The sequence below is a fragment of the Notothenia rossii genome (genome assembly GCF_949606895.1).
Source record: "Notothenia rossii genome assembly, chromosome: 8".
In the NCBI taxonomy this organism is placed as follows: Eukaryota; Metazoa; Chordata; class Actinopteri; order Perciformes; family Nototheniidae; genus Notothenia; species Notothenia rossii.
Window position 1 is genome coordinate 24474099 of NC_136906.1, and position 25802 is coordinate 24499900.

General features: G+C 39.5%; 1 protein-coding gene across 6 annotated transcripts in view; it reads right to left on the reverse strand.

Annotated features, from left to right (window-relative positions):
• axin1 (axin 1) overlaps nt 1–25099 on the reverse strand; it is a 39085-nt gene extending 13986 nt beyond the window's left edge. Inside the window, exons 1-8 of one of the 6 annotated variants that reach the window (XM_079642695.1) lie at nt 25028–25099; nt 22239–22372; nt 21693–21874; nt 17634–17819; nt 11956–12927; nt 5214–5354; nt 4119–4215; nt 2435–2572 (exon numbers count right to left, since the gene is read on the reverse strand). In XM_079642695.1, coding sequence (XP_079498821.1) covers nt 2435–2572; nt 4119–4215; nt 5214–5354; nt 11956–12851 — 1272 coding nt within the window. In that variant the 5' untranslated portion in view covers nt 12852–12927; nt 17634–17819; nt 21693–21874; nt 22239–22372; nt 25028–25099. Of the gene's footprint in view, nt 1–2434; nt 2573–4118; nt 4216–5213; nt 5355–11955; nt 12928–15442; nt 15620–17633; nt 17820–20802; nt 21016–21692; nt 21875–22238; nt 22373–25027 lie in introns of those variants that run through there. The other 5 variants (XM_079642694.1, XM_079642696.1, XM_079642697.1 and 2 more) reach the window with 5 other exon arrangements.
• Between the last annotated feature and the right edge of the window lie 703 nt (nt 25100–25802).

The window sequence follows — 25802 nt, forward strand, 5'->3', positions numbered from 1 at the left end:
AACTCCACTATGGCCAAGACCAAAGAGCTGTCAAAGGACACCAGAAACAAAATTGTAGACCAGCACCAGGCTGGGAAGACTGAATCTGCAATAGGTAAGCAGCTTGGTGTGAAGAAATCAACTGTGGGAGCAATTATTAGAAAATGGAAGACATACAAGACCACTGATAATCTCCCTCGATCTGGGGCTCCACGCAAGATCTCACCCCGTGGGGTCAAAATGATCACAAGAACGGTGAGCAAAAATCCCAGAACCACACGGGAGGACCTAGTCAATGACCTGCAGAGAGCTGGGACCAAAGTAACAAAGGCTACCATCAGTAACACACTACGCCGCCAGGGACTCAAATCCTGCAGTGCCAGACGTGTCCCCCTGCTTAAGCCAGTACATGTCCAGGCCCGTCTGAAGTTTGCTAGAGAGCATTTAGATGATCCAGAAGAGGATTGGGAGAATGTCATATGGTCAGATGAAACCAAAATAGAACTTTTTGGTAAAAACTCAACTCGACGTGTTTGGAGGAGAAAGAATGCTGAGTTGCATCCAAAGAACACCATACCTACTGTGAAACATGGTGGTGGAAACATCATGCTTTGGGGCTGTTTTTCTGCAAAGGGACCAGGACGACTGATCCGTCTAAAGGAAAGAATGAATAGGGCCATGTATCGTGAGATTTTGAGTGACAACCTCCTTCCATCAGCAAGGGCATTGAAGATGAAACGTGGCTGGGTCTTTCAGCATGACAATGATCCCAAACACACCGCCCGGGCAACGAAGGAGTGGCTTCGTAAGAAGCATTTCAAGGTCCTGGAGTGGCCTAGCCAGTCTCCAGATCTCAACCCCATAGAAAATCTTTGGAGGGAGTTGAAAGTCTGTGTTGCCCAGCGACAGCCCCAAAACATCACTGCTCTAGAGGAGATCTGCATGGAGGAATGAGCCAAAATACCAGCAAGTGTGTGAAAACCTTGTGAAGACTTACAGAAAACGTTTGACCTCTGTCATTGCCAACAAAGGGTATATAACAAAGTATTGAGATTAACTTTTGTTATTGACCAAATACTTATTTTCCACCATAATTTGCAAATAAAGTCTTTAAAAATCAGACAGTGATTTTCTGGATTTTTTTTTCTCATTTTGTCTCTCATAGTTGAGGTATACCGAGGATGAAAATGACAGGCCTCTCTCATCTTTTTAAGTGGGAGAGCTTGCACAATTGGTGGCTGACTAAATACTTTTTTGCCCCAATGTAAATGGTCTACAAAGGCTAAAATCCTGAAGTTCCCTCCAGAGGGAGTTTCTCTCCAACACATAAATAAAAAACCCTAAATGAACGCAAATATGGCCATTAAGGGCCGGACACACCAAGCTGACACCAAAGAACTGACACAGACGGACCCGCGACTGTTGTGTCTCTGCGTCTTGGCCATGTGTCGCACTGGAACACACCGCAAAGACTTCAGCCGACGGCCAAGTAGCACGTACGAACTGCGCATGCGTGAGTGGCAATAACTCTCCTTACCAGCAGGCGGCGGTAGTGTGTATTCTTCATTCAAAAGAGGCAACAAGTGGAAGACAGACTGCGTGATAACCGAGAGAAGAAGAACAAACAACAAATAGCGTGTGCGTTCCATTTTCACTCTACAGCGAGAAGCTCATGGGGCTTTCCCGAACCTGTGTCGAGAGCTGGAGTTAAATGCCTTCTTATTAGTTTGTTTGGGTCCCTCAATTCCGTTTCGCTTCTCATGCACTGATTTGCTAGCTGAACAGCCAATGAGAGTCATTTATTTTGCCGACAGCCTTTTTTTGGTTTCCAGCACGGCTGAAAAGACACGACGGTGCGGGACACACCAATCTGAGTAGGGCGTGTCGATGCTCATCGTCGGCCTGACGCCTTTCGACGGCCAAAATCGGCTTGGTGTGTCCGGGCCTTTAAAGGACCCCTTTAAGAAAAAGGCAAAGGCTTGTACTGTAAATGTATTGTACTGTTGGCTGTATACCAAATAAGAATACTGCAGTTGTCATATATGTATTGTACAGACATAACAAAGCACATTTCTTGTGAAAACATACCTGGCATAAAACCTGATTCTGAAGAATCGAGATTCCCCGCACTGGTTTTGTCCATTCTATTAACATCAAATCTAGAAAATGATCATCTGATAAATCCAATAAGAAATAGTGGGGTAAGGGAACCCGACTTTTCATTTTAATCTGGCCAACAATATTATTAGTTGTCATCAGTAGCCAACATGGCCCCATTCGACGTGAAGGTGATTCAAGGTCAGATCAAACACATGTTCCTTTTTCTTCCTGCACTGCCTCAGTTGTATTGTTTTAGAGGTAATTTAGGTACACACAGGGCTCTCATAACTCTTGTTAAACCAAAGTAATATAACAATGGATCTGCGTGTGCTTTAAACAGTATAAGAGAACATACCAGTCGTACTCTCTTCAGCCGCTCCTCCAGCTTCTCCTGAGCCTCTCTCTCCCTCAGGACGCCCTCCAGCCTGCTGATCAGCTCTGCAGCAAACCTCTCCGGCTCCACGTGGATATCCTTTGGAATCCGGTTAGTGCGCTGGGAGAAAAAAAAAAAGGTCAAACTGTAAAAGCACTCTCCTCTGTCACTGCTGCATTTCTGTCAACACCATCTGGGCTTTTACCATCCCTGACCCTTTACTCATCTCAGATGAAAGAGTTGAAACTTGAGCGGGAAACATTTAAGTAAACAGTGCCGAGTGTTAAGATCAGAAGGGGTGGCACACGTCATAAATTACACTCATTTTAGGAAAGTCAAAATTAAAAGTATTTTGGAATAAGGGATGCAACATTATGCACCTCAAATATAAATAATGATGTATCTGATAATCATAGATATTACGCTTAGATAATGTATTATTAAAAAGGCTATAACATGAAATAGGTATCAGAATGCATGGTTAGAGATAAACACTATGACACATTTTTACCTTTATAATTTTGTTAATGAATGGAATAAAATAGATGGTCTTTTTATTGAAAATGCATATGGGTTAACCCATACATACATTTCAAAATGCTGTATGTCTATACGCCCTTATACGAACCGCCCTTATAGACAGACATGGTTTTTCCTTCCTTGTTTTGTTTTTTGTGTTTTCTGTTTCCAATATTTTGTAAAAACAATCAAAATGCAGCAATACTCAATACATATTAATGTGGAAAAGAAATGCTACATTTACAACAACTTCAATGAACCCACAACCATTTTGGCAGTGATTGTTTTTCAACATTATGGAGAATGTATGCTTAAAAAAATTGGTCGATACCTCGGTGTGTCTGGAATAGAGGTTGAAGCTTCACTTCCCATCAATAAAAAAATCACCTTGCAAGCTTTAAGAACATAATATACCTTCAATGAGCATGGCAAAAAGATTTCATAGTTTGCACTAAACATTTTTCTCTTATTTAATATTCTAAAATAGGAAAATAAACTAGGAAGAATAGCAAGTTTCAGTTTAAATGACACTATTCTCTCCTTAATGAAGAGATGAGTGACATTTGTTTCCTAGCTAATAGCGTGAGTATTTGCAATGCAGTCATAAAAATGCAAAGCTCCCAGTTAGGAGCCAGTTTAAACAAAGAAAAGGCTTGCAGTGACATTTAAAAAGATACCTACAAGCCCTGTCATTTCTCTTATTGCTGATGAAGGGATGTCATGATTAATTTGTTGGGGCAGGGAAACGTGAGAGTTATGCTTTGGGGATTTGTGCTCTACTACACAGTCAATTCATGCATCCTAATAGGACGCTACGTGTGGAGTTTTTAATTTGACTCTTTACTCCAAGGCCTAATTAGGGCCAGGGTTTTCCTACCAAGAGACAGGGTAAGCTGCAGAGGGAGGCATCAGGCTGTCACAGGGGAAGATTCATGTCTGCTAGGCTTCAGCGCTCACAGCTTAGGAGAGCATCAAGCTACATTTAGACAGCTTTCTCTTTCACCATCAGCTATTCTTACACTCCATCACACGCCCTGCGACACTGCACAGCTCAAATATGCACGTCTCCGATGGTGCAGGCGAGAAAAATAAGACAGTTTAATAGAGGTGTAGAGGCAGAAAGTGAGAGAAGCCATGAATAACTCACTGGGATATGAGGTAGTGGCACTCGCCCATTTGCTTTGGCGCTTTCGTGCATCTCCCGGCGATGCTGTTTGCGGTATCTGTAGGGTGGAACCCCATCTCTGGAATTAACAACAAAGACATTTTCATAAAACATCCTCATGAATAAACAACACAGGCAGCTTTGAAGTTGAAGGCTTTTTTATTCTGCATTTTTTTCCCCTACTAAAACACCTTGTAATTATTGATAATCAGTGCAGCTGGACGGGCTTTCTCACAGGCGCATTGTGTCCCTCCTGCACCACAAGTGGTCCGGCTGATTACAGTGACATGTTAACACTTCCATCAGGCTGTAAGTCCATGTGGGGTTTGGTCATGCTGGGTTTCACACTACACTGTGCTGGAGGCTCTGGACCAATTAGCTGATAACTGTCACTAATCCATTCAGCTTCAAACACATTTTCTGTCCAGTTGTGCAAGCTTTGAAGTTTCTCATAATCCCCTAGTGCCATCTCTGAACCTAGAAAATATTATTTCTAAAATCTTCTTACTGCAGCACATGCCTGGTCTGCACACTTAACTGAAATACAAGTTGTCCTGCTAGAAAGGATCCCATGTGGTACAAAACATTGGGTGCTGGAAAAGGACACAATTGAAAGACTATGACTTTAAAGAAGTTATTTTTTTAAGAAACATTTAAAACTGGTTCGTGTCTTTTATTTGCAAAAGAGTTCAGTAGGTTAGTATTTTCCTTTCTGTACACATGTATGATTTTACATCAGCTAGGAGTCCGTTTTAAGGTTTGCTCTTTAGCATTAATGATTGATTCTAAGCTTCTACTGGTTCAAATAACGAGCAACTGGGGCATACGTAGCTGCTTCAATCATTAAGGTTAGCACAGTTTCAAAAATGCAGGAAGACTACACCCTTATTTCTGTCTTTGAGAAATGCTAACTTATAAACACGTCTTCTTTTTTAATAACTAGGAAAACTAAGAATAATATTTGGTTTTGTCTATTAGTTTGGTAATACAACTCGTACTACAGCCAGTAATGCAGCTATTTGTAGCATTTAACCACTGTCAGCATGAAATGTGTGTGTGAGATGAGAAAATACGTACAGACTACTGTCGGTGAGGGAAGTAGTGTCTGCGTCGCTGGACATACTCTGCTGCTCGCTGTCGTTGGCGCTGGTGGCAGGAGCCATGGCATAACCAGTGTTCACATAGTACGGGTTGACGGGCTCACGAAATGGTGCAGGCCTAGACAAAAAAGAAAATACAGGAAATGCTGAGACAAAAATAGAGATGGATCATAACTTGATAAGGTCTAAATTAAGAACATAGGGTATTGCTTTTTTAAAGGGGCCCTATTGTGCTCAATTTTAGGTTGATATTTGTATTTTGTGCCTCTACTGTGACATGTTTATATGCTTCAATGTTCAAAAAGGTATTTTCTCAGTATTTCTTTCTCATACTGCCTGTGCTGCAGCACCTCTTTTCACCCTCTGTCTGAAACCAGAGCCCAGTCTGCTCTGATTGGTAAGCTGGCCAGCTCTGTTGTGATTGGTCAACCACATATGGGGCTTTCACACCAACTCGGTTCCAGGGCCGGTTCGGAGCTAGAACCTGAAAAGCACAGTTTTTTTCCTGTTCACACCGCAGCGGAGCCGCCTCTAAGCTCCGGAATCCGGTTTGTTTCGAGCACCAAAAAATTGTCGGTCTAGAAGCAAGAACCGCATACGTCATGCTTACGTTGGAGGGGGGCGAGATTAACCTGAGCTAAAAGTTAAAGGAGAGTACGGCAAATACAAGTTGTAACAAGCAGTAGCGCTGACCAAAGTGACTAGAACGCAACCACCCACTTATAACAAAAAAAAACACACTTTATAAAGTCAGGCAACACTAACCAGGCCATCCGTTTGCTGTTATTGATCATTGTGGAAAGCAGGCAGACGTTTTGTTTGTATTATAGCAGCTATTGGAAGGGATCAATACATGGGCTGCACAGGATGTAATGTCCGACTATAACAAGTAGAATCATAATGAAAAATACGCCGGTAAAATGTGCCAGTAGAAAACGGCTTATGCCACAATAGGATAGCAACAAGTAGTCAAGATAGTCAGTTTAGCTTCGGTTGCTATGCTAACATCACCCATTTTATACCAGAGAAACTTTCATAACAGCGTTGTGATGCCAAACAGCGTCAATTCAGACTGACACACATTCACTTAAGGGGAACTGGGGATATGTATCAGCTGCTTGTGTGACAGTCGGACAGTGAATACTTTACAGCGGGCGCTGCCGTGTGAGCTAACCCGGAGCTAACGGGAGAATAAACTCCCGTGGAAGAGCAGCCAGCACTGCAGCGGTCGGTAAATGCCGCTGAAACACATTAATAAACAATGAACCAAGGCACTCTGGAGAAAAGCATAAGGTTGGAGAAGTCGTTATTTAATTTAATCTGGCTTCGTATGATTAAAAGCAACACGATCATCGACCCGACGCAGTCCCCCGTTGTTGTTGTTGTTGTTGTTGTTGTAGTAGTGAGCGCCGTAACGCCGTTGGGGAGAAAATCAGCGATGTAAACGGTGACGTCATGACGCAACAGCGGAAGCACCAGTCGGGCTCCGGGCGGTGTGAACAAAGCGGGAGCAGAAAAGAAAAACCGGTTCTGAACCAGAGAAGCTCTAGCACGGAGCGAGTTCAGGGCGTTTCGAGCTGAATAAGGCCGTCAAATGACGGCAAGACGCCCCCCTGGCGGAAACGCTGGTGGAAGCATTAGCCAATAGGAACGCGAGTGTTACATAGTGATGTCGCTATTAAAAGATTATTGCTTGTGATGAGAAACTTTTTAAACAACTAAAATCTCTATTTTGTAATGGCATTAACATTTTAGACCTCAGAACAACATATATATTATCAACAAATATCAACATGAGACTCGTATCGTTGTTATTAGCAACACCAGCTAACCATTTAACATAACCTCATTGCTCAGCTTCTTATTCTTCATTGCCTGCAATTACTCAAGCTTTCAGATTCGGCCACTTCCTGCCACTCCTCTCTCTTCTGTTATTGCTTCTGGCATAACAGGCCTTATTTATGGACGACATTCTGACTTGTCACAGTATGAAAAAGCACCGATGTAAATAATGAAATGAATGACGGCTGAATTCCATTTAGCTGTTATGATTTCAGAGTCCTGCTATTGTGTATGCTGGCTCACTGTAAGTCACTCAATAGAGGCGAGCCGGCGTTACTGTTATTAGTAACATCTGTGCTTTTCAAAATGTATACTGTAAAAAACCTACAGCCAGAGAAAGAACGGCATAGGTCTAGCAGTTGTTTGCTATCAACAACTCATTTCATATTATTTCCACGGCCTCTGTGAGTACACCAAATTCCATACAATATAGAGTATTGTACGCTGGTGTATGACCGCGAGTCTTATTTGGATGCACAACCTTGAAGAGCGTCTCTAGCATTCAAGCTTCATTTGTCAACCTTCTCCCTTCTCACTCATTGACTTTACTGAACACACTTCTAGCAGGGCGTTGTACACATGAATTAAAGATGTTCGACATCATCTCTTTTTATTCAAATTGGAATTCCCTGAAGCTTTTCTCCCTGTTTGGAATGCAGCAGCTCCCAGAGTTCAAAATGAAACCTTTGTGACCGACTGATTTTCATTAGCATCCGCGTTCAGCAACAGCGAATAATTACAGAGCCAGGTTGGTGAAGAGCCGGGACAAATAAAAAGTGCACTCTACAGAAAATGAGTTTTAAGTTGTGATTGTATGTGGAAACGTTTCTGATGATGAGGAATGAAAGGAACTGACAAGGGAGAGAAGCAAACTAATTCAATCTGTCATCTGATGAAAGACAGATGAGATGATTTATTGAGCAGAATTGATCTGAAGCTGCAACACCGCTCACAGTTGTCCTTTCCATTTGGGGATGATTTATTTTACATAACAAATAAATGAAAACAGTGGAGCACAGTTTCTGTCATCATATCAAATCACAGGACAGTCCGTTGAAAAATGGTTCAGTGCTGGATGTTTGTTCTAAAATGATTGTGTTGTTTATTAATCCTTATTGCTGTGTAATATCCCAAGAGGAGACATTAAATACAATAAAGCGGTCCGCTGTTAGCCAAGTTAGTAGAGCTGGCGACCCATGTACTGGTTCTAGGTCATTCAAAACAATTAAGTAGTTTTATATTTGTATTAATTCCATTTGAAAAAGAATGAAATAGCAATATAAGAAAATAAAAATACCTAGTTTTCCATCCTAACAAGAGCCTTGACATATTTGTATGTATTATCTTGCATAAAGAGAATTTAATCTAAAGGCAAGGTAGCTGTGTTTTGTTAAACTTGTTTTTATATATGCATTTTTTAAAGACAATGGCAACAGTGTCCTCAGTTGCCCTCTATGTGTAATGAAAACTTCCACATGCCATTCCTTTCTGTCTCTCTCCGCAGAGCCTGCCTCTCATTGAAATCAAATAAACAATGTGCCTAAAGGGCAAATAAATGTCATACAAAAGAAAATGTATTATTATTGCTAAAGGACCAGTACCATAAGTGGTCATCCATATTGTTCCATCATGTTTGTCTCAACTTCAGGCAGGCGTGCAGATTATTAGGACCCTCAAAAGATCATTTAATAAGGAAACAACAACTTTTATTAAATGACAAACTGGATGAATTATTGCTTTTGAAGTTTACAAATTACTTGGAACGAGAAAAAACTGAGCTGTACAGATTTCAAAAACCTCCCCAAACATCAATGAATGTATATCTCTCTCTCTCTCGTCGTTTGAATTCTAAAAGCTGATCTGAAAGACTATTTAATGTCTTTTGTTTTGCCTGTCTCAGAAGAGATCAGACACAACTGATGGAAAATGTAGCTTAAAAAAAAGAACCAACGGGTGCTGCTGAAAGGCTTTAAAAAAACCGAAGTGTGCCTTTCTGTAATTCCAGCCAAATGCTTGATAGCTGAAATAATGATGTGAAAATACGCCGTTAACTGTGTGTTACGATCTAATTAAAACTGTAGCTTTGTCTTATATGTTTGAGGACATTTCAAGCAAACATAGATCTCAAGCGAAAATGGCCTTTGGTTATGTTTTCAAAGAAAGAAAGGAAATCAAACGCAAACAAGCAGTTGGTTCTTCTTGCGTTGTGCATATATAAGCCAAAGAAGCAGCATGCCAAAACTGAAGAGCGTCATGAAAAGAAATCAGAATTCCACAGCTTCTAAGATAACGGCGGGAGTGATTTCAGTTCAGATTTAACTGGTCAGATTTGTTTTGTATGCATTGTGTTCAGTGTTTCAGTCACACAAGAGTGTCTTATCTGGAAGGTATTGTCTTTCTGTCAGCTGATCTGAATTCCTGTCCTCATAACACTGGTGCTGACAGAGTAGAGGCCAAATAAGGGAAGGTTTCTTCAGATTTTCAATTTGAAGGACAACATTATTGCAAACTATAGTATAGCAGAACACATATAAGGATCTTAAATCCCCCTTTTTAAAACATGTTGTTTTGATGTTTTTTTAAATTGCAATTGGCCTTAATCCTCAGTTGAAGATGTAACCTTTTTACACAATAAGCTTTAAGTGTAATCAGCTGGGATATTAGCACAATTGTAGGAGCAAGCAGATACTTGTGTTTTCATTACGATCCTTGGTTGTTACACTTTCATTTGCACATGTTTGTAGCTAATGCTTAGCGACTAATTTGTTTAACATGATGAAATGTTCTTAGATGGGAGGATCACAACAAGCATTCAGATTACTCAGAGCCGTTTAGGGTCAATCTGTGTCATTCTACCGGCTGCTGTGAATTAAGCCCGGAAGAAACAGTACGGAGATTAAGACCGGTTTTAGACCCGAATTGGTCGCCCAAACTAATTTTAGAATTGGGCCAGATTTCTGCCAGATGGGCTGTCTTTAGACATGCGGTTTGAGGGGGGGTCACAACACCTGATTAATTCCTTTGAGCGGATTTTGGTTGGCCGTCTGTTTTCCTGCAAGGCTGCTGTCAAAAGATTTGTACATAGTAGGATAGCACAAAGTAATGCTGCCATATTTCATTTTAGTTAACATGGTTGAAGTAGCAGTCAAGTTATTTTAACAAACCTTTAACTGGACCAGAGTGACCATGTGAGATTAGTGTTAGTAGGCAAATCAGTGGATGACTGATAACAATAATGATGACTTAAGTTAAATATTCAAGTGTCATAACTATATGGCTGTGAGTCAGCATCCAGTACTCTAAAACTGAAGCAGCTAAAGGTATTTTTACCATCTTTAGATTTGAATTCATACACCTGTGAATTTCCTGCTGTGAAATGCTAAATGTTGTGCTGTGATAAGGCTTCAAACGTTTTACATTTACATTACATAAAGCAATTTTTTGTTCTTAACTGTCCCATGCAGTAGTAGAAATGGTCATAACTGGTGTATGTGCAAGGTGTAACTTAAGTTGAAATAAGGGTATATTCATGCTACTATAAAACTATAAATAATCCATTATGATGCAACAGTCAGCAAAAGTGCAAAATTATGCAAAGCACCAGCATTAGGTTAAACAGATGACTAACTGGATCTGCAAGAATCACAAATGAACACAAAAAGGCAGAAAAGTCGGTTATCGAGGGAAAAATAAAACAGAAGAATAGCAGGAGGTCATTCTGTTAACAGCTGCAACCTCTGCATTCATACTGCTGAATTTAAAACAATTGATCAATGAATGGAATCCTAGGACAGCCCTCTTTAACTCTGTCCACATGTGTCTAAATGCTTGAAACCGAATAAGCGTTTCTCAGAATCGACCGGCCATTAGCAGATACTGACATCTGGGAGAATCGACTTTGACCTCTCACATTGAGAGTGAAAAGCATTTTTAAATCTGAGAGAACATTATTTGAATCCCGCTGTAATAAACATACGGACAACAGTAACACATTGCACTGAAGCACACAAAGTCACTTGAAATCCAAGTTTCTAGACCATCTGCTGGTATTGGTAGGTTGAGTTATCTGCAAATGTAAACCTGGGTATCAAGTTGAGGGCTTTAACTCGATTTGGGGAAAAAAACATTACTTTTGTCTTTATTGATTCTGATAGTGTATGAAATATAACACATTTCCACCTCTAAGGAGCACATTGATTTAGAAGTAGTTCAATATGAAGCAAATGTGCATAGTCATGTACATTTTTATTGTCAGAAATAGGGTGTGTCCAATATTTAACTACAACAGTCCCTGATGCAATGTCTTTCTTTTTTTTTATTTGTTTGACAAGATTGTCATCCGAGTTAATATTATATTATAATAGTTACCAAATCAATATTAAAGGCTATGGCATTAGAAAACAAGTTTAAGATCGCTATATTAAATAGTGAAACATAATACCTAAGTTATTAAAAGAGAAACAAATGATAGAACATTTTGAAAAAAGTTAGAAAGAAATACCAGTTTTCAGGGTAAGTGCTTTCATAAGGCTCTTCTTTAAACATAGGAGATTCTGAACTCTTTTTCCTACAAAACCCTGTCCGATGGGAAAACACGAATCCCCCAGTACCTGCACAAGAAAAACCAAGAACACTACTTCAAACTTCTAACAACAAGTTAACTTCTACCGCCTCTGACATTTCCTCTGAATGCACCTTCTTCCTCTCATCTGAGCTGTCTCTGGTGCTACACTCACACTGTTTTCATCTCAGACTTCAAGCAGCGTTCATGGTACTGTGGGGTTTCAGGTTTATTTCTAATTCAGCAGTTTGCAGAGAATAAAGCTTTGCAGTTAGAGGTGAAGTTTTTTTTTTTTTAGATAGCTGGGAGGATTTACCTGTACTCGTGACTGTCCTGGAATCTGCCGCTGTTGGCAACACGCTGCGGGACCGTCTCCATCAGCAGCTTCTGGGTAAGCCGGTTGCTCGGCGTTGGGTCACACTCGGGCTGCTCCTCTGGCTCCTGGTCACATCTCCACTCCTCGTCTTCGTTTAAAGTCGGTAAATAACCCGACAATCCCTTTCCGTTCCCAGAAAGAGAGCTGTGATCGCTGAACAGCTTAGGGCTCTCTCCACCTGTCCGCGTGTTTTCCAAATATATGTCAGACTTCAGAAACAAGGGATATGTGTTGTCCTCCATCATAGTCTGTATCTCAGTCTGAGCCTGGTCGAACATTGCAGGGTCAACGTGAAGTTTCATGACGCAGTCTTTGATGAAGGACTTGGTGGCCGGTTTAATCTGTCGGGAAACAATCCCATTGTTGTCCAGGATGTATTTCTTATAGATGGCTTTTGCCAGTTTGACTTTCTTTTCCTCGTTACCCTCATTGGCTTCGAGTTTGCGGAAGCCACTGCACGCAAACCAGAAGTCCAACATGTCCGCACACTCCTCCTGCTTGAGGAACGTCCTGAACAGGTGGATGCCATCTTGGTCATCCAGGAGGGAGTGGAGAGATTCGGCCCACTTTAAGTAAGGCGGAGTAGGGGAGGCACTTCCCTCCGGCTCATAACCAAGGTCCAAGTCAGGGCGCCTGGGTGTAGCCACAGACGACTCACATTTGAGGCTCTCGTTCTTGGAGGAGAACCCGAAGTTGCTGTACTGGCGCCCATCACTGCACACCAGCTCACCTTCTTCCCCTGGAACTGGAGGTCTAGGAGCATCCTCAGTGAAGCTGCCTCCCAGGTCTGCTAAGTAGTTCCTGTTGTCGCTTATGCTCATAGTCCCAGCATCCATAAACCACGTCCCCGCAGAGCCCACACTGCACAACTATTAGATCCAGACCTCTACTTATTCCACTGCAAAGAAACTCCTGCAAGGGGGGAAATAAATAATGAGACACAGCTTCAGCACATCACTTAAAGGTAGAGTAATGCTAGCCTTGACAGAATGGTACTACAAGAAGATATTTTAAAACTCATTCTCAGATTAATGATAAAGCACTCTATTCAGTATAAATTGATAAGCTAACAAAAGGTCAATCCAGATGTCCCATATTCGCCATACGCCTGGTTTAAAGAGGATTAGTACCTCTAAGTGAATATTGCATGGTTCACATTTTTATCAGATTTTCATGATAAACTCATGTGGCCAGTTTGCAGCTGAACATTAAAATGAATGCACTTCCTGCAGAAATCCTGAAGATTTGTAAATGTGAGACAATCTAATGCAAACCACTAATGCAGTACAAAGATTATGAACTGGTTTACCTTTTATTGCTATGCATTATGCACAGTATGCTTACAATATCAGCTGCTTTCACTCCAATAATGTGACATATTTTGCTTAATATTTGGAGTATAAAAAACAATCCTGATATCATTAGAAAGCTAGGAATCTCCTCTTTCCAACAGTGTATAAAACTCAAAGTGTGTTTTCGCGTCAATGTGATTTCGATAGAGCAAGTCACATATAAGGAATACAGTGAACCAACATTTGATAAGGTAATCAATACAATAGAACAACTGTCACCAAAACACATATTTCAGCACAAAAATAAGAAAGAAAAAGCATTTCCTGCACTCAATCTGTATCAGCAAATTCTGCATAACATCTGCAAGCTTAAGCAGACATTGAAAGCTTAAAATCATTTGGTTTATACTGTGGTTTGATAGTCTAGAAAGTGGTTTGATGGTCTATAATTGTGCCGCACTGAGTCACATTCTGAGTTATGTGGGAGTGTTGTGGTAATCCAAGCCCGAGTCGTGGCTTCAGTGCCGCCTGGCCCTGGAGGCAGCAAATCTACTCGGCAGCAGTGTGAATATGGTGTAGTGGTAATGTGCAGTAATATCCTCTGATTTATATGCAGAAGCATAGCATTACTTTACATAGCTACTGCAGTTACATCCTCTGAGATTTACAGTATGTACTCAATAATGAAGAAGTCTCTGCTATTAGCTGATATGAGCAGTGCTGCAAATTATACTTTATTGATCCTTGTATCATATTCTCTCTTCATTCCCCTGCCCTCTGCAAAATAGCTTATGATTTTAAGGGTTGAATGTCTCCTTCAAGGACATGTCATTGTCCTCATGTGTTTTCCCTGAGCTTTCTTGCTACGCAACGAATAGTCGTGTGTATATCTCCACCTCTGAACACTGTACATTCAGCTCATAATTAAGCTACCCAGATACAGTGTCAGAAACCATTTAAAGTGCCAATTCCCAAGTGTAGCCACAATGTAGGGGGGGGGGGGGGGGGGGGGGGAATAGCCAATTTTCTCTAGCTGTTTAAATTCACACATTTGCGCAGAAGCCAATATTTCTTGAAAGCTGAGAGCAGGACAAAATCATGGTGTCCAGCAATAGCTCACATCCTATGTATAGCTCTGTGCACTTGCTGTAATGGGTCTTGGGATTACAAAGAAAATTGTGAAAAAATAAGATTTAGCATTTCAGTATTAAAAAATAATTCTGACAGCTGGGTTTACACTAGCTGGGATTTCACAAATATTGTTTTAATGGTTGCCTTCACGTACCCTTTAGGGCACACCCACTCTTGTCTTTTCCAATACAGCTACAAATCATTTTCCTGATTAAACAAAGACAGTAAAGACAACACTGGCCAACAGTGCCTTTTCTCTGCACAATCCTGAAGTGTGGGCAGCACGTGCACTGTGTTTAAGGCCAGGTGTTCTGCACTAATAAATGATAATCACAGAAAAAACACGGGCTGTTTGAAAATAAGGATGCATGGTTTATGAATGCTAATGATATGCCGGTTAACCTAGCAGTCATCTCACTACCTGTGTGTAATGATAAATCCGCGCCAGTTATGTTCGGTTAGCGCATTGATATTGAAATGAACGGTTCTGCGGTCACAGGTGTGACGTGTGTGTGGCCTCACAGGACAATGCGTGATATCAGCAGAGTCTAACAAATGTCCCTTTTTTCTGCAACTGTATCCGTTTGTTCCTTTTTTGAAGTGAGCCTCTCATCACATTCATGTCTTGGCCTTTCCAGAATGAGCAGAACAGCAGCGTTGAGTGGGGGAGGGGAGCCAGAAACAAACTCCGTACACACACACACACACGTTCACATACACACAAACACACACACATACACAGTGCCAGGCCTTTCAGCAGCCGACCGACAAGTGCACAACTTTGTCACACTATTCACCTATTAATATCTGTACTGTGTCCGCTAACAGTCGCTAAACTAAACGAACAACAGGGCGACCGCAAACATTTCCCGTACCGTCAGAGGACAGAGGGAACCCCACACCGGTCCCCGAACAGATTTACAAGCAGCAAAGCGATGGCACATATCTCCCGAGTATACCGCAATCCCAATCTCTGAGCTCGGGAGGAAAAAAGTGACATATACTTCACCGGTGAAAATCTTCTTGCTGCTTTCGGGTGCATCGGACATTTGGACCGGCACACGTCCCCGCCAACAGTGACATGGTTGAGAGTCGCAAGACTTTAAAAATAACAAAGAAAACAGTCCGCTGTCCGCCTCTCCATGACTGTCTCTCAGTGTCTGTGCGGAGCGGAGGCTCACCGCGGATGATGCACAGCGCCTCGCCCGTTCACTACACACATTACCACTGTTTAGTTTGCTACATGTGCTACACTGCTTTTTTTTTCTGTCTCATAAGAATTACAATGAATATCTTGAAAATGAGCTCATAGAATTCCCTTTCTAGCTCTTTGGCTTACTGAAATGTGGCTAAAATTCATAAAATTAGATATCCTACAGTAACTAGGCTATATGTTTTTTTATTCAAACCTCTATTGGGGTAGGAGGAAAATCCATACATTGAATATATGAATTATATTACCATTGTAAGAATTCCATACGGATCTCACAAAGTATTTTTAGAGCCTGTTTTGTTTGTATGTTATTAATAAAAATGCACCCACATTAAAAAAGGCACAGCAATTTTGTTTTTCATTCTGGTGCACCTGCAGGACAACTGCTGCATATCCTGCAGGTGTACAAAGTTTATGGAATGAAAAAACAAAATCGCTGGAGAGCGCCTTTTCTTGATTTTAAATCCCTTGTGTGGTTTAAACTGAAAACATGATAGGATCAGTTATTTGTTCTCCTTAAGATAAGACAATGGGGAAGTATTAACAGGCAGTACTCACTTTGACAGGTAAACTGAGCCTAATTGATCAAATCAGTCAAGTGCCTCTTTAAAAAAGGTCCTTTATTTGCCCATTACACATCTGAGTGTTGCATTACAGTTTTAAAAGTAGAACGTGTTTGTTTGCAGGTTTTTATGAAACCTGCACAAGGTGACTTCACTGGGTCAGGTTTGTTGTTCAGTTAAATCAATGTCATGATATAACTTTACTGCTTGGTGGTGTATTCAGGTGGACTTTGTCGTTCAATTTTACGCCTAGAAGTTTTACTAGTACAGCTGACAGCGGTAAACATAGGGACATTATTTTTACTTCAACACCTAAAGGACAATTTTCAAATAATCTAACTACCAGTCTCTACCACAAACTGAACACAGGCATAGTAACAATTATTCTTCTTCAACAATATGCAATCAGTGGATTTCATGTCAGGTTTACAATGTAGACACATTGCAGTGACCTTGCATGACCTTTAAACAGTTATGATGCACGCAATGTAACAATAATTTCCCTCTGTTTTAATTATATGTATCCTAGCTCAATATCACCAAAAGCTTTGCAAATGCTATGTGAGGATGTTGTTGGTTTGTTTATGTTAATTACTAACAAATCCAATACGCCAATTACTGAAAACCAAATCAAGCAGTGACATGCGTCTTCCGTTTAACACTGTGGTATTGCAACAACAACGTAGGCCCGCAAAACGACTTAAATATTGTGCCTTTATATGTACATTGTAACAACTACTGCTGATATTTTGAAAAAGACATGCAATGCTCTTTAACAGAACATTTACCAGATATTACAGCACTGTTTGACACACTTAATCCTGTCATTACCGTGTGACTTTACAGTGCAAAGACTACATGATAGACCAAACGCAGCAATAAAGGCTTTCATTCCAGGAAATCTTTCAGCAGTCACACTGTTTTACTGAGTCTAAGATGAAAGTCTGATGGGAAACCATAAAAACATAAACGCATTTGATGATGTAATTACATCAAACCATTTGGCACCGTGAGAAAGAGCAGGCATATATATTTCACACCCTGTCTCATCTTATCACCTGAAATGCCTGCTCAAACAGAAAGGAAAAGTGTGCAGCGTACACAGTGCGTACAATATATATGCCAGCAAGAAAAAAACATGAAAAAAAGCCAACAAACTTCAGCTTCCTCCAGGCAAAATTGATTTTGGGCAGCAACAATTTAAGCATCCTGATACTCAAACACTCCATTCTACTTTCATAGTATCGATTATTTTCTCTGACCATCTACTATTATTGTTTTCAAGCATTTCAAGGTTCTCACAAAGAACCTAGACTGCTTCTGCCTTAAAAAAGCTTTCCAGTATTTTTAAAGAAGACATGATGGCCATCTTAAATATATCCCATGCAAATGATAATTTACAGATAAAACATGTTTTACCTTGAGTTTGATTGTCTTCCTCAGACATCCTCCAGCAGTACATCCATTTACTGAGGATTCCATAGCATTATGTTTTAACACACAGGGCTGCGGTAATGGCAGCTTCCCTCTCATCACCTTGAAAGAAGAAGGCCTGGCCAAAGCAGAACGTCGCCATGACAGTTTGTCTTTTCCATCCATTTGTTCCTGAGGAGAGGAAGAGATATGTGTTAGGCCTGCTTCATACACAGCAGAAGGAACTAATGTATGATTATTACAATGGGTAAGACATGTACAGATATATATACTTCTATATATGCTTCCATGTTAATTAATCGTTCTCTCATGATGCCAATAAGATAAGGCAACTCCAGCGGGGGATAGTTACCATTAAAAAACCACTACAATTTTGCTTTTTTATCATTCTATTACACTATATATCAGAGGCAATAACACTTATGACAGATTTACTTAAAATAAAACTTTATTTATATTACTTTATTAATTGACTTGTTGGGGTAAATCCACAAGCTACAAGAGAGAATAATACCGCTTCTACTAAGTTTGTTTGTTTCGTGGATATATAAAATGTCTAATTGTTGAAATAGAAGAAATTAAAAAATTAAAAAGAATAATTAGGAAAAACAAGTTCCTATGTTACTGCAACATGAAAGTGATGTACAAATAAATGTATTCCTTATAATACAAAAATAAAAAAATATTGTGAAAAGAACCTTTACTTTTGGTTCTTTATAATTATTTTGATGCTAATACTTTCCACTGCTAACTCTCAAGAGGGGCTTGTTGAACATAATGATGTACTTATAAAAACGTTTTGATTACGCTTTTTCCTTTTTCATCATATCCAAGAACATTGTGACACTGTTGCTGTAGACATAACATCTGGTAAGACATAGTCTCACTTGTCACAGTTTAGAGCTTTGAGATACCCCATTACTTCAGGCATAAGAACCCATCAAATATCCTCAGTAGCAAAATTGAATGATACAGGGATTTTTTAAACGTCAGCAACAGGGGTAAGAGCCTTGCATCATCAGAGGGAGGGCTGTACGTGAAGAGAATCAAGGAAAAGTAACACTTTAGTCAATCTTAGGCTGCAGACAGCTAATGTGGGTTTTCAGATCAGTTCCTATACCTTTTATCTCTACCCATCAGTCAAACCTAATCAAAAGCAGTTTCTGAAATGAGACTTCTCACACTCAAAGGCTCAAGGTTAAATATTTAGTGATGGAAATAAGTCAAGTGAAGAAATATGGGTTATCATGAAATGATGTTGATTTTGTATTATTGTCTTCCCCTGTGGACTTCTGAGTATCTACTGAACTCTGATGGACTCTGACCTTCAACTCATAGCATCACCCAGTTTGTTTTAAAACTGGACCATAGAAAACATATATTAACTTTTGATTTATTTTAAGGATGAACAAAGGTATGCTACAGGTCACAGGCGGATTCAAACTAATGATATTGTGGAGCAGCTATATTCCCTGTTTGGAAGTATGTAGCAGAGATGTAGACTCAAGTCATTTGATTTGGAATCGAGTCAATTCAAACCACTATTTCAAAATAGGGTCAATAGTAAAAAATAAAACCCTCTACACTTAAAAAATAACCTTTCAAACACTGCATACATTCATCATCACTGACCTAACAGGATTATCATAACATCATAATTTCATTACAGACAGCTTTGAACATTCAGCCTTATATTATTACACTTGTTATTATCAACAATTCATGTATTCACAGTGCATTAATCCATCCGGTAAGCTGTATTTGCACCACTAAGACTTTTAACCCCTGCTACCCCCATACAAACATGTTTTACAGCAAACTGCACCACAAGTCGTGTGACCAGAAGGTTATTAAAGTGAATCCCTGGAACAGCTAGAAATGTCTGGAAAGAAAAATGCTCTTCCCTTTCTCAGCAACTACAAACATGAAGCCCTGAAGCAACTGGCCCTGTGGAGCTGCTCCGCAGACAGAGGAACAATAGAAGGCGATTCTCCGCTCCAGATCTGGTTATTTATGAAATCAGCTAGGCTTATGTAAAATAAGTATTTTGTGTCAGAATAGATCAATACATCTAGTTCTTGAAAGCCTTGGTGTGAAAGATCTGTTTCTTATTAGGGGTTATTTTTAAGTTTTCAAATATTTGTTGAATTGTCATACATCCTTCTGTAGTTAAGTGTTACTAGAGGACAACTTAATGTTTCCCACTCAGTCCTTTCATTATTTTGTTCCACCTGTCAGTGTGGATCAACACTCCCTAGTAGAGGCCTTGGCTGAAATAGGCTTATCTCTGTTGAGGACTATCTGATGAACAAAAGCCCATTAACACGTATAAATGAAGTGCAAACAATAGAGATGTTTACTTTATAAAAACTGGCTATATTAAAAAAATATAAATAAAAGTTGAGAAGAACAAAAGTAACAACAAGACATGTTAAAACCGCTCAAAATAAAAAAATGGTTAACATACACAGGGCTTTTAGTTGATATTCAGACACTCAAAACCGTTTATGTGATAGACTGAGTTATTATTATTGAAGACAAGCTGTTAATTAAAAAAAAATATCATATTACATTTATTCAATGTCTGTGTTAAGTTCTGAACTAAAAGCGTAATTTCAAAAGACTGTCAGAAAATGTACTCTGGAGTCCTGCTGATGTCCTTTGTCCTGGCTGAATATATCATGACTAACAAGCCTTGGAGTGGATTAGGCACAGACGATTGAGCAATTTTCAGACTTGAGTTTATTTTTGATGGATATTAAAGCTCACAAAGCACCATATTCCCACAAGAAGAAAACAATCATATTAAAGAAGGAACATTATTCCTATGGTGATATAATGACAAAGACATACATTCGTAACCATGTACCAAACGGTGAAAGTGCACTGTCAGACGTCTGCTGGCTTGGAAAAAATGAAAATTAATTTAAGCCTTTAGTCTATCGGGCTCTTCAGGACTCTGGTCATGGGATGCACATTCACTGGTCAAATCAAATGATTTGCTTCGGTTTTGATGAAAGGGAGGACACAACAAAACCAGTATGGCACTGAGAGGAGCAACGATAACAGACATAAAAGAGCGATACACAACACAATGGAAAGTTGCTGGTAACCGTAGTTTTCATCGTCAGAGATTCAAAAGCAGACATCATACCTGCTGGTTTACCTTACTGTGAGGTTCTTGGTTCTGTTGTGTTGAATCGCAGACAACTCCCACCGCTTTTTTATGGATCGAGTATAGTCCTTCGTAGTCTGCAGTAAAGGCTGCCGCCATCTTTAATCACAACAGAGTCCATCTGTCGATGGTTCTTCCCTTTCTACCCTCTCTTTCTCTGTTCCAGCCCTCTCTGTTTGTTGTGGGGGGTTCTTATTTTCCATCCAACATCAAACCACCACATCGACAGGCTCATGGGCCGCCCAGTAGGGGGGCAGCTTGAACATGCTGCATTGGCTGTTGTCCTTTTCCAAGCCGCAGATTAACTGACCACATTTATTTTTTCTCTGAAGGATACAGATAGCCTGTAAAAAAAATATCTCAGCTCTCAGGCCTTTGATTTCAACAAGCCTGGTCTCAAAGCTCCCCATGATTGTCCCTGAACGCATCATTTCCTCAGATGTTCTGATTGATGAGATTTGCAGGTCTCTCTGATGAGGCCAGAACTGTATCCAACTACTTTAAAATGTGTTTTTTCATTAACAATAGATTATGTGGAATAATAATAAGTGTTGTGAAACGTAATAATGACATATTTCGAAGCAAAGATCAACTGGATTTCTTTTGTCCCACCAAGTGAAACAAAATTTGAACCTGAGAAGGTTCAGACTACATTTATATCTTTATAAGCAGTCTGTCTGTCTGTTAGCATTCATGCAACCAGTGCATTTCATTTAAAGTGACACTTCTCTTTTGTTACAATTGGTCTCTTTTTGCGTTCAAAGCCTGAATGCAAAGGCGGTCCTTGTTTAATGTCACTGTCTTGTTCCGCCAAACTCTTTCACTGAACAATAAGAGGAGTTTAATTTCAAAATGGTAGATGCTCTCACCTTCCTCTCCTGCTGTGTGGCTCGTCGGATCTTGTTTCTGTGGTCCGCCATGACTGGGCGCAGTCCCCCGCCTGCCACTCTACAACACTTTCTCATACTCATGAACCTGTTTCTGATTCTTACTAGTGTGTTGCTGAAAGATGAGCATCTTTACTTTATATTGCAGCTTCAGCCGTGCGACCCTATTGGAGGAAACAAGGACCAGATGATTGTCTGCACAATCGGATCGTAGCTATGGTAACAGACCCAACAGGCATTAGTGATGTGCACCTAATTGCTCAGTAAACACATTAAAAACGGAATAAAAGAAAAGCATAAGGTAAGTAGTGTCAAATCAAATGTGTTTCTTAGACATAACACGTTTCAGTCCCGAAGGCTTTTCAATGAACTGCATGACAAAGTTATATTTTATTTAATTTATCTGCAGAAGTTGAGAAAGAGGACGTGAATGCAAACGTATGGAGAAGAGAGATGGATGACAAGATGTTTTGGACAGAGGGGGAGAGATGATGTCGCCTTTGTTGTATAGCTTTATCAGCTGCTTACCTTTCAACTGGATTTCACACTTGCATGTCTGGCTGTAGCCGGGGTCAGATCAGCATACCCTTCTCACAATGAGCCATTTTCTTCTCACACAGCACCAGCAAAGACTCACGCTGTTGGCTGCCACTTGCATTTCTCTGGATTGCGATACATAAAAACACATATTACTTCAAGATTTTAACTTGTCAGTGCTATATATTTATATATATATATATATATATATATATATATATATATATATATATATATATATATATATATATATATATACACAAACATGCATTTGGTTGAATATCACAACTAAAACAAATGGTTAAAGACAGGGAAGAGTACACGTTAAAGACATTATATTAACATTTCTAAATGCTAAAAGGATGGGCTCTTCACAACTTATTTTTATTTATTTATTGAATTTGATCATTTATTTGGCAGGGACAATGCACAGTAATGAACACTTAAAACATTCAAATGTATCAAGCGTAACAGTGCCAGATTTAGCTTTGAGCTAATTTCCATCATAAAACATTTAGAACTTCTCTCTCTCTAACTCGAATGATCTGAAACGAAGGATGTCTGATATGTTATTCAGCTTGATATCAAGGACATATTTGTTACAGTATGTACAGTATGATAGCAAATATGTCCTGGCACAACATTGCTTTAACCAAGTTTTTTTCCATTTTAACTCATACATCTTTAATAACAGTTAAGCTCAGTTTAGTTATGTTATACAATGTAATGTAAGGAAATTAGATTAAATTGCTAAAAGCCGTGTTGCCTGGTAACACAAGCTTCCACATAACTCAACTATTTTCATTGTCCAAGAAAAATGATTAAGTGAAATTTATGTCAGTTAGTAAACTGAATATCTCTGAACTTGGAGGACATCTTCTTGGGCTTTGGGTAACACTGATTGACATTTATCACCATTTTCTAGATAATCGTTTGATTGAGAAGTACAATTGACTAAAAACAGTAGATATCAGTTAGCCTTGCTGTGTTCCACAGGTAAGCAAAATTACACCTCCATAGCCAACTCATTTACAATATCTTGTTTTTTTTAGAGCGACTTCAATTGGAGAACACCTGAGGTACTGTACAGAGCTGGTCAGGAGGGCTAGCTCAGATGTGGCTAATGGTGATATGATTTCTAAAACACACACAGTTGTGGTCATTTCCTCATTAGCTGCCTTTCAATTATATTCATGTGTACAGTTTTTCGTATTTTTGCTCTAAGTCTAAGGTGACAATGCTAACATGCTTATAAAAAGAATGAAGCTTGCTATATTAGTGCAGCATACCATTTTACTGGTCAGTTACCAGAATTCAGACAAGAACATCTTTCTTCGTCTCGCTCTTGGTCTTATGAGAAAACAGCTTAATAATAAAAAATAAAAGGGGGGGATGAATAAAATAATAATATTCCCACATATTCAGGGCTCAGGGGTGTATCCTGCAGAAGCACAGCAAAAATATGATGATTTTTCAAAGCAATCGCCTGATAAATAATTAAATAGATTGCTACAGTAATACTTCTTATTCTCTCAGGGAGTGTGCTGCTGACTGTTCTCCACATGAACAAAACAATGCCCCAGATCCATGTGATCTCTTACTGGAACATATTGTATCTCTCAGGTTGTGATGTTGGGGTTTATGATAATTAAGAAGAGCTGCTTAAATACACAATGTCATGTGACATTATAAAATCATCTATAAGCACCTCAAGCTATTTAACATTTTAAAATTTTAAAATTGGTTCTGTAGCTTGCTTTATGACGGATACATTTTTATATTAATGCCACAAAAAACATCAATCCTAAATAACATACATATTTATTAGGGTTACAGCTCTACAGTCAACATTCACACTTTCCCTTTGGACTTTAAAGCATATATCTGAAAACATTTTCTGCATAACAGGTGCAATATATAACTGCTGTCTAAATTATTACCTTAGGTAAAAGTTTCAAACAGATGGAAAAATTAAGAATGGCTGGATTTTCAGAGAAACTGTCCCATTTCAAGGTGTTCTGAATTAAATCAACAACATATGTGGTTTATTCAAGTCAGCCCCCTCTTTTGGTCTGTGTGCTGACGCCTTGCTATAAGCAGGTCAAGGTGAACTCCACATCTGTGATTTTCACTGCTAACTCACTCCCAATGGAAATGAGTCTTATTCATTTTTCACACAGCCTCTAGGATATCTGATCCAAAAAAAGAGAGAAAGAAGCCCCTCAGGCGAGCATTCATCTTTGATGTTTTGGAAAGAAAGACAGTAAAATGCTGCAGTCTGTGCTTCATGCATATTGTATTGCTTAGAAGAAGAAAAAATAGCAGCCTACTGGTTCTCATAGTAATTAGCAATGCAAACCTATCTCAGTCTGGTGGCATAGTATTTATTGTTTTGAGTTTGTTTGTATGTGTTTATGTGGTCTCTCAAAAAGTGATGGTCATATCACTCAAGTGGCTAAATCCTTACGTTTTCTTTCACTTTTAGCAATGTGGACAATACATTTTGTAATCCAATGGGTAGATTGACGTGATTTCAAGATCCCAGGATAATGAAGTCTTGACCGAACGATCAACTTTTCCCAGTTCACGAGACAACATCAAGATTTCAAGAATAGCATATTATTCTGTGATATTCCATCCTACACGTTTTTGGAGGGTGTCCATTTGTATTACGGCCTGAAAGTAGCCGTAGCTGCACTGGTTTGTTTTTTAATTAAGTAAATGCACTTCTCTCAAGTCATGTTTTTCAAAAAAAAAGCCTGTAAAGAGCGATTTCTCACCTTCATGGTAGTGACAGTGCTTCTTTTGTGAATGAACGAGGTACTAGAGGTACAGGAGGTACTGGAGCACAGACCTCTGCTTTCTGAAAAATTCAAAAGAAAGACACGTGTTGTTCACACATTAAAGATAACAGCCTCCCCTTGTGGCCGGATGACAGCAATACATTTATTCTGTAAACCTACCTCATCTGCTCATTTCCTCTGTATTTTCCGAGTAAGGACGGCGAGCCTCACTGCTATGCAGAGGACAATAGTTTTTAGTTAGAACCACACCTTTATAGATAAACAGCGGCGACACTGGTAGTTGTTATACTTATTACATAGAGGACCTGGCATCAGCGCAGGCGCGGTGGCCAAGTGGTAAGGCGTCGGTCTCGTAAACCGAAGATCGCGGGTTCGAACCCCGTCCGTGCCTTTTGAACATGTGACTTGAAACTGTTCTGCTCACTATGGTACTTTCATAATACTTTGTAACAATATGAACACATGTACATACTCTACTGATCTGTGGTTATTAAAAAAAAATCATCAAAAGAGCAATGCTGGATATCTGCAAATAGTACAATGTCGTCAATTTGCAGTACGACACAAATATGACCTACATGTGTATTTTTCTGTCTCCTATCAGAGTATTTGAATTGGTGTAATATCTGATATACATACGTTTTTACTCACTTGTCCGGGGTCTGTTGTCAATCAACATATCTATATTAACTTAATGTAAATTGTAGTAAGGCAAAATGCAGCTATGTTGAAACAGTACTGTATTTTAAGC